The following is a 17,409-nucleotide window of genomic DNA, read 5'->3' on the forward strand; positions in this document are numbered from 1 at the left end:
GCTATTTATATTGCTGACTTAGACTACTTTCTTCACCCTGCTACTGAAGAGTTTAAAGTAGTTCACAGGACCTAGCTCCGAGGCCCCACATTCCTGCAAAACATCATATGCTAACCATTCCCTAGCATACTGACAGGCTAAATGTTTAACGAGCAACTGAAGCTTGCTTTTACATTTGGAGTTTAACTGTGGCTTCAAAAGACCTGAAAATGCCACCAAAAGGATTTATAAAACTCCTGTGGGTAGAAAGAAAGTTGTGGTTTAGCAATTAGTTGTGGTTTACTGGCCAAACTAGGGCACACAGAACCATATTTTTCTCTTTTCTGCTTCCAGCTGTGGAAGGGAAATGATGCGAAATCCCTAAACTCTCAGGCTATTAATCTAAAATTCAGTGAATGCTCCGAAAGATGTTACCTGGGGTGGGGTGAAAAAATAACAGATAATAATCATTCAATGGGAGACAAAAGGAACAGAGACTAGTAACCAATGAAAATGTTAAATGTGAGTAAACTATTGTTCTACTCAAATTTAAGGGAAAACAGTGGCAATTCTGGTTAGCAAGAGTATAAAAATATCATGTTTATTCTGAACTGCTTCCCTCTCACATATATTATAGTAATAATAACTTTGAAAATACTGGTTTTCCAAAGAGGAGCTGATGATGCTAAAGAGCCATTATCTAACAGAGATCACACACCCAACTGCACACACATCTTCAGAAAAGAAGGGCAAGTCAGCTAGGAATGGCCTTAAAATTCTCCAGTGTGATGCAGACATTATACATGAGAAATAAAAACTTACATTTCGCAAATAGGTTATTATTTCTAACAATCATGCAACTTAGCAAAGACCTGTAAGTCAACCAAACACAATGTGAAAAAAGACAACTAATTTTTGTTAAAAGTACAGTGAATTCTGCATGTAAATCCTCATTTATCTATGGTCACAGTCAGCAAATGTTCAGCTACTGCAGCACAGAAAATAATAAAAGACCAATGAAAATCCCATAGGTTTTAGGCTTTTGTATAAACATCCCAAATAAAAACAAAGTGAGAGTTCCTGTGGTGTCTCAGTGGTGATGAACCCAACTAGTATCCACGAGGCTTCAGGTTCAATCCCAACCTCTCTCAGTGGGTTAAGGATCCAGCATTGCCATGAGCTGTGGTGTAGGTCACAGACACGGCTCGGATCTGTCGCTGCTGTGGCTGGGGTGTAGGCCAGCAGCTGTAGCTCCTATTTGACCCTTAGCCTGGGAACCTCCATATGCCACCGGTGCAGCCCTAAGCAGCAAAAAAAAAACAAAAAACAAAAACAAACAAACAAAAAGGGTATCTCCATTTTTTAAGTAAGATTATTCTGTAAAGGTAAAGGTTTTTTTGTTTTTTTTTTTTTTTTTTGGCTGCATGGATCAAACCTGTGACACAGCAGTGACCCAAGCCACTGCAGTGACAATGCTGTATTCTTAACCTGTTGTGCCACAAGGAACTCCTGAAAAGGTAATTTAAAATTTCTTAACTTCAAGAAAAAGGTATTAAAACAATTAAAATTTGCTCTAATAAGGTTGTTCCACTACCACTAAGTCTTGTTAGACACAGAAAGAAAAAAAGGGGGGGCCAGTTCTACTTGAAAGATGGTTCTATCAAAATCAACTTGTACTGACTTACTACAAGTTAAACTGCTTTAACCAATGAATTTTTAAAATTTGTATTATTCTGGTACCGAATACAATAGTTAGCACAAATTAGATACTCAATATTAGTCTGGCCATTAAATGAATTTGCTTCTAAGTGTATTCCCAAATAAGAATAGCTATATATATTAACCTAAATATAGTATTCAGTTGGTTTTGAAAAAAATCCAGGAGGAAAATTAAGGAGACTCAATATAATCGAAAGACTTAATATAATCGAAAGACTTAGTATAATCAAATGACAGCAAGTAAACCCTTTTAAAAAAGACAAGATTAGTTCTATTTCCCAGATGTCATTACTTGGACAGATGGCAAAGACTAAAGGTAATTTAGTCAGAATTAAGTAAGTACAATTAGGCAAATTGATAGTGATATAAAAGATTAAGACTGTCATTTGATCTAGGACGTGTCAAAGAAGCCATGTGTTTTCTTCGTTCAAAAATAATGAAGGGTCCCATCTTTAGAACAGGAGAGCTACTGCCAGCCAACCAAGAAATTTACAACTAGGTCATATCGGAATAAAACCTCACGCACGCCCAATGAATAATTACAATTAAAACAGACTAGTTAAGTAACCATCTGAATGCTTTGGTGCAAACCCTATCTACATTAAAAGCACTGTCTTTCCTTTTTTAATATCCTAGATTTTTAAGGTAAGTTTTCTATGTAGAATAAAATATTGCAGCTAAGTAGGTTCTATGATCAGCATTTCAGTGTTCTTGACATTTCCTCATGGATGTCTTCTAATTTACATTTTTTGGTACTCCAAGTTTTAAATTTCAATATATATTCCATATAGTTCTGCCTTAAATGTTTTGCAGAACAAGGTGGAAAGTGCATTAACTAAATAGAGCTACAGATAGATACCAAAAATTAAAAATCAAAACTCAAAATAATTAGTGTTTTTTAAAAATAACCAAATTGGATATTTTAGGGCTGAAAGATATTAGATGATGCCCTGAATTCATTATTTCATTCCGCAAATACTTGTTAAGTGCCTACTATGTACCATGCATGGTCTAAGCCCTGTAGTTGGAAGAGCGAAAAAAATCCTTATCATAATGGAGCTCACGGTCTATTCAAGAGGCTCAGATCAAGTATGATTTCCTATTAGAAAACTTCGAGGTCAACAAAATCACACAATAGCATGTAAAATAATTATCCCCACAAAAACTTAGACCACAGGTAAAATACTTACATAAATTCTGTCTTTACTGTATCGAACTTTGATATTATGGAGGAGTGTGGCTTCATTTAAATACATCAATGAACCTGAGATACAAAATTTGTAAACCATTAGTTTAAGAGAAAAAAGTAACACAAAACAGTACCATCTTAATTTGAATCACTTTGATCCAAGCTAAAATTTACCTGTTAGGTTAGAATTAATTCTACCTTTTCCTGGTACCTGTAAACCCTAGAGGCTGATTTAAAATATATCTAGTTTACATAGGTATTACAGTGAAAGTTTTAAACAATAAACTGCTAGCAAGGTGAGTACATCTCGTGAGTACAAGCTGAGTTCACATTAATGAACGTTGGTTAAAAAATCAAGTACAGTTCAAGTGTACTTTTCAAGTACAATTCAAGTGTACTTGAATTCAAGAAAGTACTACTCTATTTTTCTTTTTTGCTTTTTTGGCTGAACCCACAGGATATGGAGTTTCTGGGCCAGGGATCAGATCCGAGTTTCAGCAGTGACCTTTAACCCATTGTGCTAGGCCGGGGGTTGAACCTGCATCCCAGTGCTCCAGAGATGCGGCAGATTCCACTGCACCACAGCAGGAACGCCAAGAAAAAACTAGTTTAGATGGTGCTGATTTTAATATATTTTTGACACAACAAAGATTAGTGGATGACACAAATCCAACCTGAGGCTCAAAATTTTACAGTCAAAACACAAAAGATAAAATTTTAGAATGGGAAAAGGACCCATCAGACCATTCAGTCAGTGCCTCACAACTGACACGATGGAATAAGAATCCGGGAGAGACTACTCTTTTTTTTTTTTTTTTTTTTTTTTTTTTTGCTTTTTAGGGCCACACCCATGACATATGGTACCTGCACACTAGTATCCATGTCCTCAAGGATACTAGCTGGGTTTGTTACCATTGAGTCAAGAAGGGAACTCCGAGACTATGGGATATGCAGCTAATGGATAGCAGCATCAGGGTAGAAATCTTACTTTTCTAACATCTGTTCTAGTAACCCTTTGACACATTCTGCACCCCCAGCCTGATCTATTGTCCTGGTCCTGAATCCCCTGAGCTCTGCTTCCACGTTTCCACCACACACTCAAACAGACAAACCCACTCTTTCCCCAGCCACTGTTTCTATCATCAGCACCACTGTTTCTTCAGTCAGCTATTCCGAAAGCCTTAGTCAATACAAGGACCATCTTCTCCCCTTCCTTGCTCTAAGCCTTTATACCACATCTTTACACCACGTAATAAAGTATAGCACAGCACCAGACCCGGGGTAGGCACTCAAAACTAGCACAATCTGGAGTTCCCACTGTGGTTCAGTGGTAACGAACCCAACTAGTATCCATGACAATTCAGGTTCTATCCCTGGCCTTGCTCAGTGGGTTAAGGATCCAGGATTGCCGTGAGCTGTGGTACAGGTTGCAGACGTAGCTCAGATCCCATGTTGCTGTGGCTGTTGTGTATGCTGGCAGCTGCAGCTCTGATTTGACCCCTGGGAACTTCCATATGCTGTTAGTAGGGCCCTAAAAAGACGGGGGAAAAAAATGAGCAAAATCTGTCTCTGAAATGTCTCTCCTTTCCTCCCATTTCTATGACCCCAACCTCAACTTACATTTCATCACCCCTTCTGTAATCACAGCAGCCTCTTATCTGTCTACTGCCTCAGTCTCTCTCCTCTCTAACCCAGACTGCTGGTGCATTAATCTAACTCCACCTGAACCCTAATTTAATCTCTCACCTCCTCAAAATCCATTCCTGGGTCTCCATCAACTACCAAAGTCCATATTCAAGTCTGATATTCAAGGCCCTTAGAAAGCCTGCATGCAACTGACTTTTTCATAAAATTTTCCCTCTTTTTAACATGGTCTAATTTGCAGCCAGACTAAATTATTTATTAAACTCAAACGTCTTTCATGTATTGGGCTGCACCTCTACATCTCTAGGTGTCAAAAACCTATCCTCGAAGGTCAGTTCAAAGACTCTCCCACAAAGGTCCCTCCCCATTCTCACCCCACCAACAATAGGACTACTTTCTTCTCTGTACATTCTTTGTTGTGCTTGCCACAGAAAGCCAGTATTGTAATTATAATTTTGTATATCTGGTTTTGGCTACTAAATCAGATCCCTGAGGGCAGGTCTCTGCTGGATTAATTTGCTTGTTTGCTTGATCCCTCACTGAAGTTGCCTCTGTGCCTATACTGAATTCAACAGTTCAACACCCAACCAGTTCTGTCAAACAGGGACCCCTTGCTTTGCTGTCTCAACAAAGACTGCCTGCGCTTCTATATATAGGGCAGCCAGTTCACTTTGCAAGGACATGAGCCTCACTGGTTTTCTAACACCACTCACAGCAGAAACAAATGAAGGAGTGAGCAGAGCCTTCTGACAGCTGAATGGCAGCTCTCCTTTGAACTGAGGAAGGATCTGGAAAAGGAAGGCAGCAAAAGTACAGCTCCATTGGGTTTGATCACCTACCTTTCTGTATCCCTGCTCTTCCACTACGGTCCCCAGGAGCCTGGTCTACATGCTGCCTTTTCTTATCAGGGCACATCGCTGAACCACTGCCCCATCTCTCACCTTCCTCTGAGTTGCTGGAGTGTGTGATACTCTGCCTCTTTGAAGGAAGAACTCCTAAGCCCACAGTGCAGTTCCCTCAGAAAGGCTCGTCATCCAAGGCTAGACAGCACATGAAAAAGTTTGTTCTCACCTCTTGACCTCTGTCCACACTCACCACTGTTTGCCTTTTACACCTAATTATTCACAGATTTAACTATACTCCACATTAAAGTTTTAAAAAATACGACATAATAAAAGAATGGAAATGCTTGTTTCTTTTTTTATTTTTTATATTTTTGGCTTTTCAGGGCCACACCTGTGGCATATGGAAGTTCCCAGGCTAGGGGTCTAATTGGAGCTGTAGCCACTGGCCTACACCAAAGCCAAAGCAAGGAGGAATTCGAGCCATGTCTGCAACCTACACCACAGCTCATGGCAACACCAGATCCTTAACCCACTGAGCGAGGCCTGGGATTGAACCTGCAATCTCATGGTTCCTGGTCGGATTCATTTCCACTGCACCACAACGGGAATTCCATCTTTATAAATTCCTTAAGAAGAATTTTTGTATAGTTAATATATACCAAGCACACCAAAAGTTTCTAATGAAGACTGGATCTACTTCTTAATTATTAACTTTAGGGATATGACTAGGGAGTTATCTGAGCATTTAAGATTCTGCTTATTTGCTGCAGTTCTGGTTCACTGAAAGAAAAAAGAAAGAACCCACAAACAACTTCAACACAGAAGTCCATCAATTCTTCAGTCACATTGTTGAAGAAGTCATTCATTCCATTACTGAAAAAGCAAGCAACTTTTGGGATTCTTTACAATATTATAGTCTATATTCTATTATTTCAACTTCTAACAATGATTATTCACAAAGATTAGTATATTCCATGTAAGTAATGGTAGCTTAAAAATCAGCACTTAAAAAAAAAAGGCTTATTTTAATTACTGACTTCACATCCAATTCTGCCATATTTTAATATTCAAGTCAAGTAAAAAGGCAAAATTAACATACTAAACTCCATATATAAAAACCTTCACATAGAACACCCAGAGCTAAAACTAGATAATCAGTCTTGCTACATTGTTTCAACACTCTCAAAAGTTAACTGTGTCTCTATTCCAACAAAATCTTTAACACATAGTTCTGAACGCTCTATAGACATTAAGCTTTAGGTCACATTATTACCATGATACAGAGAAGAGGAAAGGATTTTAGAAATACACACGGGACCCAAAGAAATAATGCCATGTGTCATTTGGCAGAGGACAGCCATGTCCTGGGTAAGCCAAGCCTCAGATAAAAGGACTAATAAATAATGGAACCTGTATTCTAAACTCAACAAATAAAGCTGCCCTAATGCTGTGGTTTCAAAAAGGGAACTTTAAGTAGGGCTGGCTGACTGTACGGTGAGGATAGTTAACATCCTCATTAATATTCCTGCCATCAGGCATCAGCAAAGCAAACACCTGCAAGAAGCAGCAAAAGCTACACCAAGACCAGGAAAACAAATGGTTAGGCAAATATATCAGGATGAACCAACCAGAGGGAGAAATATTTAGGAAAGGGATTAAAAATAATTCAAAACCATTTATGTTTAGCTCCATCTGGATATACAAATCACAAAACATTATCTTGATATATGAAAAGGATCAATTCCAATTCTGAATGCCCTACCTAACAAATTTTAACAGAAAAGAATTTTCTCTATTATTTTTCAACTAATTTATTTATATACTGGCCACCCCAGTGGTTTGCAGAAGTTCCTGGGCCAGTGATCGAATCCAAGTCACAGAAGTAACAATGCCAGACCCTTAAACCTGCTGTGCCACCAGGAAACTTTTCTTTCTTATTTTATTTTATTTATTTATTTATTTATTTATTTTTTGTCTTTTTTGCTATTTCTTGGGCCGCTCCCGCAGCATATGGAGGTTCCCAGGCTAGGGGTCCAATCGGAGCTGTAGCCGCCAGCCTACGCCAGAGCCACAGCAATGGGGGATCCGAGCAGAGTCTGCAACCTACACCACAGCTCACGGCAAGGTCGGATCGTTAACCCACTGAGCTAGGGCAGGGATCGAACCTGCAACCTCATGGTTCCTAGTCTGATTCGTTAACCACTGCGCCACAACGGGAACTCCCTTCTTTCTTATTTTAGATACAATAGAATCTCATTCTTTTTTTGTTGTTGTTCTGATTTCTGGTCAGAAAAATACTATCTCATCAGGAAAATTCTCTAGCAATTTTGGAAAGGAAGGGAACTGCACACTTTTTCCCTCAACCTCTGACACCTAATAATAAGATACCATTTATTGAGAGACAGTCAAAGATCAGGCACTGCACCAAGGATTTTAAATGTATCAGCTCTAAGTATGGGACATAATTACTGCCATTGTACAAAGGAGAAGCTCAAAGAGAAGTAAGCTATCCACAGACATAGAGCTTCCTAACCGCAGAGCCAGAATCTGAACTCAGGGCTCCTCCACAACTCCTGGACTGCATGCCGACCCAGTCACATCAGCAATCATATAGGCTTATTCAGATGTGAACTCCAGAGAAAGTCAACTAGACCAAGCAGATTTTCTTGTCCTACCTCTTCTTTCAATGGAGAGTTGTTTTTTTGTTTGTTTTTTGGCTTTTTTCTGTCTTTTGTCTTTTTAGTGCCGCACCCATAGCATATGGAAGTTACTGGGCTAATCAGGGGTCGAATCAGAGCTGTAGCCTTCAGCCTAAACCACAGACAGCCACAGCAATGAAGAATCCAAGCTGCATCTGCGACCTACACCACAGCTCTCGGCAATGCTGGATCCTTAACCCGCTGAGTGAGGCCACGGATAGAACCCGAATCCTCATGGATACTAGTTGGGTTCACTGACCACTGAGCCAGGACGGGAACTCCAGATGGAGAGAATTTAATGTTGGGTATCTTTCATGAGACCCATGATTCTTAAATCTTGCCACATAAAAAATGAAATGTGATTACTGCTAAATCTTGAAAATTCAAGGACATAGCCTATTGCTCTGGATATGGTATTTTTTTCACCAAAAATTCTAAGACAGTTGTAAGTCAAATTAATATTGCACTGTAATGTTCTGAAATCAGGTTTCTAAGTAGTATTTATTACATAGTATTTTTGTTCATGTTTGTTTCCTTCAAACAGTGTCATTAGATGGGTCCTCTTGACTCAACTTCCAAATTACTGAATCACATTTACAACTCTAAAAGGCATCTGATTCCAGATGAGGTCCAAAAAAAAAAAAAAAAAAACAAGAGAGCTTTACTTCAGGCTTCAGGCTAAGCAAATGAATTACTACCATTCCCTGTATGCACACAACTGAGATAACACTAAAAAGACATTGAAGATACTCTCTAACCAAAGTGCAAATACAAGACAATCACATATCTAGGACTTGGAGGCTCCTGCATTCACAAGAATCTCATGCCAAAGGCTACACTTCTGAACCTGACAGAATGCGCAGGAACATAATTGCTCAGACATTGTTTTGAAGGGGCCGTTTCCTTTTCTATGAGAACTATTTTTAAAATTGACACTTACAGTTATCTTCCACATCTTTCTTACTGTCCTCTTCTGCAGGGAACACTTGGTTTATGAGAGCCAAAAAGGTCTGAAAAACAAAACAAGAGTTCAATACACTAGAAGCTTATAAATGGTAAGAAAAATAAAGGAGCATAATTGTTTGCACACATCATAATAATAGCAATAATATGCTCTTCATTAAAATATAACACAAGATCTTACTATTTAACAAGTCATTAACACAAAGGCACTATAACTTTACTCAAATATATTACCCACTATTACTATGAATGTGAAATCAATAAAAATCCTGTGCTCTAACATCTAGAATGGGACAAAATAAGAAGTATGTTAATATCAAATTTATATAGGTATGCTATTTAACAACTTTTTTTAAAAGAAAAACTTTAATGTTTATATATACAGCAAATTTATTGTTTTAAAAAAGAAAAGTAGTATCTAATCAATCAGATATACCAACAGACTATTATTTAATTAATACTATTGTCTGAGTAAAACACAATTAGACACAGATTACTGTACAGGAATATGTGTCAAAAATATAAACAGTAACCAAAACTATTAGGTCCAGAAAATTATAGATATCCATGAGTAAATTTGTATTTATTATATCATTTAAATGATAGATGCTAGGGGAGTTCCTGTCATGGCTCAGTGGTAACAAACCTGACTAGTAACCATGAGGACGTGGATTTGATCCCTGGCCTTTCTCAGTGGGTTAGGGATCCAGTGTTGCCATGAGCTGTGGTGTAGGTCACAGACATGGCTCGGATCCCGCACTGCTGTAGCTGTGGTGTAGGCCGGCAGCTGTAGCTCTGATTCGACCCCTAGCCTAGGAATTTCCATATGCTGCAGGTGGGATTCTAAAAAGACAAAATAAATAAATAAATAAAACAAGCGCTGTGGTAGAAACTCTAGAATTAAGATAGTATCTTGTAAGAGAGAAGAAATGACCTCAAATTACATCTAAAGAGAATTAAATTTTATCCATGCCAATCCAGCAGTTACCTATACATTTATATTTCTCAAACCATTATAATTATTCCTGTGGTTGAGGTTTCCAGCCACATCCAATAAATCTCTAAGGAAAAACCACTCAATTATTTTAAAATAATATTTGTAGGTCTATATATATATATATATATATGCCGGATTGTAAGACAAGGCTACTGCTATAGTTCACAGAGTACAACTGGGCTGTTGGTTCCACCTCCATTCAAGGTCACACCCAAATTAGAAAACCGTAATGCCCTGAAAACCTTAGAGGTTAATGATCTGGAACCCAGTACACATGTTCTTAGTTTTATAAATGAGGAAATGTTTAAGAATAAATATAAAATAGGAACTACTCCATCATGTACATTATTAATGGTACTATAAGACAGCTACGATTTATAACAATGATTCTATAGGAAAACATTCAGAAATAACCGGTAATGTCGCAGATCTACGTGCCACTTTCACAGCCTCAGCAATGGGGACCAAGGACTCCCCAGACTCCAGTGATGGTTCTGTCCTGTTTGGAGCCTCCAAGAAGTCCAAAACTGGGGGTAGGGGGAGGACAGAGCGTTCCTAGAGTGGGACGGTTTGGCTCAGGGCTGAAAGACCAGTAATAAGTCCTAAAAGATAATTTCTCTCAGAGTTCCTGTTGTGGCTCAGCAGGTTACAAACCCAACTAGTATCCACGAGGATGTGTTCAATCCCTGGCCTCACTCAGTGGGTTAAGGATCTGGTGTTGCCACAAGCTGCAGTGTGGGTCACAGATGTGACTCAGATCGACCTTTGCTGTGGCTATGGCGTAGGCTATAGCTGCAGCTCAATTCAGCCCCTAGCATGGGAACTTCCATACGCTGCAGGTGCAACCCTAAAAGAAAAAACAAAAAAAAAGAGTTTCTCACAATCTTTTTTCATTCCCCAATTACTACCAGCCCCATTTCCTTCTCCCCTTTGGCATCCACTCAGTGAGAAGGAGGAAATTTGTTTCATTAAGGTAACTGTTTTCTCTTTGAGGGAAGAGGCTTTTCCTCTTATCAGGAGATCACTAACAGAGAGCACCGTAAATGTACCACACAGCAAACACAGTGCTTCCAGCACCATGACAACACGGACAAATAAAATAGCCCCTGCACTTGAGATGATGTCAGGCTAGTAAGGAGGGGGGAGAAACGCAAACAAAAATCTCCCATAAAGTATTACAGGAGGTTAAGGATGAACGCTGTCCCTCAAAGGAAAGCATGATTAACAGTAAACTCTGCTTCATGGGAGGAGGAAGAAGAACCTGAGCATCTGTGGGAAAAGTTCATAAAGGAGGTGACCTAGATCAGTCTTGGGGGATAAATGTGTTTGCTAAGCACAGGGCTGCAGAGAGTGGCATTGCAGGCAGAAGGAGTGCCATGAGTAGTGACACAGAGCACCCGGCCCTGCCTGGATTCCAGAGGAAGGTGCAAGAGGAGGAGGAAGACACACCAGATCCAGGGGAGGGTCAGGGTATGAGCGGAGACTCCTGGCTGACAAAAGACAAGCAAGACTAGCAACGTCATCCCTTAAATGCCACGTGTTTAGGACTTTAGCCTGAAGGCCAGTCGGTAGCAAAATGGAACATGAAATCAACTGAGAGGTTCCAGATGGCATTTTTAACAGGATAAAAGACATTAGAAAGTATCAGAATGCATCATGTATAGTAAAGATGTGTCATTTGAATATACACACACATATGCACAACACACGTACTTGCTGCCATGTAAAATCTATTTGTAATCAATACACACATATGAAAAATACACACACCTAAAGCAATGTAAACATCTGTTTTTTTTACTGTGGGCCATAATCAAAAAACTTCAAAAGGCATCATCAAAGACATGTTCCCCAGTAGGGAGCTAACTATTCCTCCTGTGCTTCTACTGCATCAGCAAACAGATCTGCTTGACTTGCCCAGTGCTGTATACACTTAATTCCTCAACATCTAAATGCTGATGATGCCTAGAGCAGGAGTTATCCAGGAAAAGACGGCTTCTCTTAGGGACCTTTTTAACCACATGGTTGTCAGGACACTTTACAGTTTATTAAGACCAGGATCAGAACGTGGGAGGGAAATGAAAACGAAAATAAATCCCTGAGAACTTCTTCACTTTCAAAAAATTTTTGTGCAAAGAAGCTTCAACTTTAGTTTATAAATAATCTACAGATCCATAAAGTTTTCGTGACTGCACAGTTAAAATTCTAAGTGTTTTGTATTGGATTTATGTGTGTGTTTGATTAATACTAATAAGGCACAGTTGAAAGCACATAAAATATATAACATGTAAAAAATCAAGTTTCTTCTATGCCCAAAATGAATTATCTTGTTATTTATAGATCTGAGAGAAAACATATAATAGAATATAACCAGGACATATACTTTTCATTTCAGAAGTTCCCATCGTGGCTCAGTGGAAACAAATCTGACTAGCATCCATGAGGAAACAGGTTGATCCCTGGCCTTGCTCAGTGGGTTAAGGAACTGACGCTGCAGTGAGCTGTGGTGTAGGTCAGAGATTTGGCTCAGACTTGGCATTGCTATGGCTGTGGTGTAGGCAGGTGGCTGTAGCTCTGATTCGATCCCTGGCCTAGGAACCTCCATATGCCTCGGTTGCGGCCCTAAAAAGACAAAAAAAAAAAAAAAAAAAAAAACTCTTCATTTCTTTTTTTGTCTTTTTTTTTTTTTTTTTTTTTTTTTTTGTCTTTTTGCCATTTCTTGGGCCACTCCCATGGCATATGGAGGTTCCCAGGCTAGGGGTCCAATTGGAGCTGTAGCCACCGGCCTACGCCAGAGCCACAGCAACGCGGGATCCGAGCCGCGTCTGCAACCTACACCACAGCTCACGGCAACGCTGGATCGTTAACCCACTGAGCTAGGGCAGGGATCGAACCCGAACCCGAAACCTCATGGTTCCTAGTTGGATTCGTTAACCACTGCGCCACGACAGGAACTCCAAACTTTTCATTTCATTTTGGGCTTTTGATTGATGGTGCCTACAAAATATGTTAAAGAAATCTGAAAAAAAACTCTGAAGAATAAAGAAAGTCTCACTATATTCCCATCGACCCCAAATATTTGACTTTAGAATACTAATTATCTCAAGTTAAAAGCACTTGAGAAACAGCAAATGCAAAAAGGGCCCAGTGACCCTTCCTATTCCGGAGAGCAGGAGATAAAACTCCCACAGGAGTTTCCTGTGTTAGCAGGAAGGACGACATTCTCATCACCAAAGGAGGGGACCTGAGGCCAAAAGAAATCTGTACAAACCAACCTGGTCCTGCATACTAACCCTTATCTTCCTAACCGCTTCTCCACAACTTACTACCCCAAACCCAAACCCCTCTGTCTTCTCAATTCTTCAGAAATTCATTGTTTCTTTGTCTAAAAGATATAAAAGCTTCCTCCTCTGGTTGCTTCTTCAATTCTTCATTCTCTTACAAAGGCTGCTATGTTCATGGAAAAATTTGGTAAAAGTTGTCTGCTTTCCTACTGAGAATCTGTCTTGTGTCAATTTAATTTTCAGGCCCAGCCAGAGACTCAAAAGGGTGGAGGAGGGTTTTTCCTCCCCAACAACTTCAAATATATAAAAATAACTAAGCTTATTTTTTTCAAATCTTTCTTTTTTTAAAACACGTACTACACTGTAAGTACAAATAGGTACTTGTTAATAAGAAGAAAAACTAAAAACACTTTGTATTTTCTTTCCTGAGGGTAACTTTAATTGGCTCCTCTAACACGGCACATTATATATTATGCATTTGGGTTCCTGGGTTGTTTACAGTAACAGAATAGTTTTCTCTGTGAAAAGACCTCATGAGAGATCCACCTTGTTTTTCTAAGGTTCCCAGAAGGATGGCAGTCATATGGCATTAGTTAACCATGTATCAGTAGAATATAAATTATTCATGAACACTGGCAGAGGCTAAAGTAAACAGAAATGACATCAACAAATTTAATTCAGTCAGAAGACCTATTTAATAGGAAGATTTATTAAACCTAAAAGTGTTAAATTCGCCCACAAAACAGACCCTATGGTCCCCATGAAGACCGAAAAGACTCCAGGTCACTTTTTCCCCAAACTTTCATTTTTTTTGTGCTGTCTAGTCCTCGTCTAAGCATAAAAGAAAATAGATACCATGTGGACAAATTTAGAGCAGGCTTTTGTTTTGAAAGGTACCATTATAACAAAAACAATAATAGACAATTAATTATGTTTAAGACTTAAGTATCTTAATAAAAATACATTTATTCCTATCACATGCTAGTAAATTTAATAAAAAGCTTTTTTAAAAAAGAATACCCAGAAGCTAAAGCAAAAAGCAAAATTTGCTAACATAATCCCATTCACTTTTCACATTTTTATTTTGTAACATGTTGAACACATCACAAATTATTCATAACTAGTAATATGGCAAAAAGCAATAAAAATGTTCATATTTTTTCACTTAGCTATTTCTTCCTAAGAATGTGATAATGAAAGGCTTACTGAATTACTGCCTGATTTTATGACCATACATCATTTTCCCCCTAGGGTATGTGCTTCTGATTTAATCAAGTAACAGCAGAAAACTAAGATGCACTTACCAGAAAATTGCTTTCCCCTACACTGCACTAAAAAATATCTACTTAATTCAGAAGGGAGACACCTACAGAAAGACATCAAATTCTGCAGTCGTTCTGGGAAACTCACCTTGCCTTTTTGGTTCAGGGGTTCAATTGTTAAGCTGTCAGGGCCAATATCCACGATATTGCCCACCTGAAATCCATCTGTAGGGTGTGGTGCCCAAACGGGTTTTCCATCCTCCATTTTGGAAGTGAGTTATCCACTATCTCCTGTTTCAAAGAAACCAACAAAGCAACATGAAGAAATCTGGACAGAGAAAAAGAACACATCTTTTTCCTAAGTTAACATGTAAATTGATTACCGCCCCCCCACAGGTAATCCCCACCTCCTGCCATCATTCTGCACTCACCCCTGCTGCCCACCGCCCCCACCAAAATCTTTATACCAGGACCAGGTAGAGGCTGCTCTGCCCACAGGTAACACTTGCTCTGCTGCTACCCTTCCTCTGGTGGCAACCTAAGGAGAGTACCACACTTGGAGCAGCCCAGAAACAGAGAGCAACAGTCACGGGTTTTTTGGTTTGTTTGGGGGGGTTTTTGTCTTTTTTCTTTTTAGGGCCACACCCACGGCATATGGAGGTTCCCAGGCTAGGGGTTGAATCAGGGCTACAGCTGCTGGCCTACACCATAGCCACAGTAATGCCAGATCTGAGCCTCATCTGTGACCTATACCACAGCTCATGGCAAGTCAGATCATTAACCCACTGAGCAAGGCCAGGGATCGAACCCGCATCCTCATGGATACTAGTCAGATTCTTTAACTGCTGAGCCATGATGGGAACTCCTAGTCACAGTTTTTACCTGCTGCCCACTGAAACTTGTAACAGCACACCGTTTTTATGACAAGTATCCTGGATTGCATGATCCAGGCATAAATGTCATCCTAGGCATAAATGTTACTGTGTGGAGTTAGCTAAGAGTTGAACAGTGAATCTATTTTAGACCTGAGGGATAAAAAGGGGAGGTGTGAGAGGTTTCTTCCTCCGGGAGTGTGTCCTGGCAATCTGAGTCTACAGGGATGTGCTCCCTGCAGGTGTCCCCATGGAACCATTCAGCATTCTGGGGGTTTCTGTTTGGTTTTTTAAGATTTTTTTGTGATTAGTGATCTCTTTATTATTCTTACTTTAAAGTATACTTAATTTACAATGCTGTCATTCAGCATATCTGAATTATTTTTTTACTGAGGTAAACTTATATACAGTGAAATGTACACATTTTAAGGATACAAGTTGATGAGTTCCAATACATGCATATATATGCATTTAATAAACACCCCAGTCAAGACACTACACATTTCCAACACACTTTAAAGCTCCCTCGCACCTCCTTCTGGCCAATCCCTAGCCCCCACAGGCATCCACTCTTCTAGATCCCATTGTCAGAGATTACCTTTTTCTTGAACTCATAGAAGTGAAATAATATAGTATATATTCCTTTCTTTTTTTTTTTTTTTTTTAAGGGCCGCACCTGCAGCATATGTAAGTTCCTGGGCCAGGGACAAATCCGAGCTACAGCTTCCAGCCTACACCACAGCCACAGCAATGCAGGATCCAAGCTTTGTCTACAACCTACACCACAGCTCACAGCAGTGCCAGATTCTTAACCCACTGAGCGAGGTCAGGGATCGAACCCACATCTTCATGGATACTGGTCAGGTTGTTTCCGCTGAGCCACGACAGGAAATCCCAAAAGTATGTCTGTTTGGGGGTCTGGCTTCTTTCACTTGACACAATATTCTGATATTCAGCCATGCTGCTGTGGACACCAGGCCACTGAAGGACTGTCCACCTGCTGTCCTACACACGAACATTTGGACTCTTTCCAGTTTTTGCCGATTTTGAATTCTAGTCTAGTTTGTCAAGTTTTCCCAGAAAGCTGCTTTCACGCTTGGCATTCTCCAGCCCAACATGTACAATTCTGTCTTGTCATTGTCATTTACAACTTGGATACAATTCTTCTGTATCCCAAAGGGTCCACAACATATAAAATATTTCATTTTAATGAGCATGGATTCCGTGGGACTACTGTGCAACAGTGAATCAGCTGGTGAGTGATCCCACGTGTCCTAGTTTCAGCACCTCAGTGGGAACTTATTTTTTCTTACTTATCTACACTTCAAGAGGCCATTTGCCATAACTCGCCTCTTGCGTGGCATTCTCACATCTATATTTCCCATCTGGAAGCTCCATCAGGTCTAGTCTCAGGAAAGACAGGAATTGACCCAGTATATAGTTCATTGTCAGAGCTGCTAATGGAGTTCCCTAGTGGCTCAGTGGGTTAAGGGTCTGGCGTTGCCAGTGCTGTGTCTTGAGTCACTGCTGTGGCGGAGGTTTTATCCCTGGCCTGGGAATTCCACGTGCCGGGGTGTGGCGGGGTGGCGGGGGGAACACCTGCAAAGTACTGACATGTTTGCAGTATGCCTGCTGGCTACTGTCTTCCACACCATGGTAATGTGATGGGGTCTCCTTGCTCCTTAGCTTTTTAGGGCCAAACCTATGGCACATGGAAGTTCCCACACTAGGGGTAGAATCAGAGCTGCAACTGCCAGCCTACACCTCAGGGCAACACCAGGTCCTTAACCCACTAAGTGAGGCCAGGGATCAAACCCTCATGGATACTAGTCAGGTTCATTACTGCTGAGCCATGACTGGAACTCCAGTAAATGCTACTAACTTTAAGTGTAATTATGAATTAAGAAATTAACCAAGGATTCTCCATAAAAATGAGTCAGCAACACTGCTTCAGAT

The 17,409-nt window shown here is 39.9% G+C and overlaps 1 protein-coding gene across 28 annotated transcripts in view; it reads right to left on the bottom strand.

Moving 5' to 3' along the window:
* MYO6 (myosin VI) overlaps nucleotides 1-17,409 on the bottom strand; it is a 143,107-nt gene that overhangs the window by 75,309 nt on the left and 50,389 nt on the right. For all 28 annotated transcript variants that reach the window (XR_014836475.1, XM_005659429.4, XM_005659428.4 and 25 more), the window contains 3 exon segments: nucleotides 14,730-14,872; nucleotides 9,016-9,085; nucleotides 2,889-2,962 (listed from right to left, as the gene is read on the bottom strand). Coding sequence is in view for 27 of the 28 variants with exons in the window: in XM_005659429.4 (XP_005659486.1) it covers nucleotides 2,889-2,962; nucleotides 9,016-9,085; nucleotides 14,730-14,846 (261 nt within the window). In the remaining variant the exon portion in view is untranslated.

This window comes from Sus scrofa, chromosome 1 (genome assembly GCF_054392235.1).
Source record: "Sus scrofa isolate SSC_HxYL_T2T_F1_AM1 chromosome 1, Sscrofa_HxYL_maternal_Yorkshire_Landrace_v2.0, whole genome shotgun sequence".
NCBI lineage: Eukaryota > Metazoa > Chordata > Mammalia > Artiodactyla > Suidae > Sus > Sus scrofa.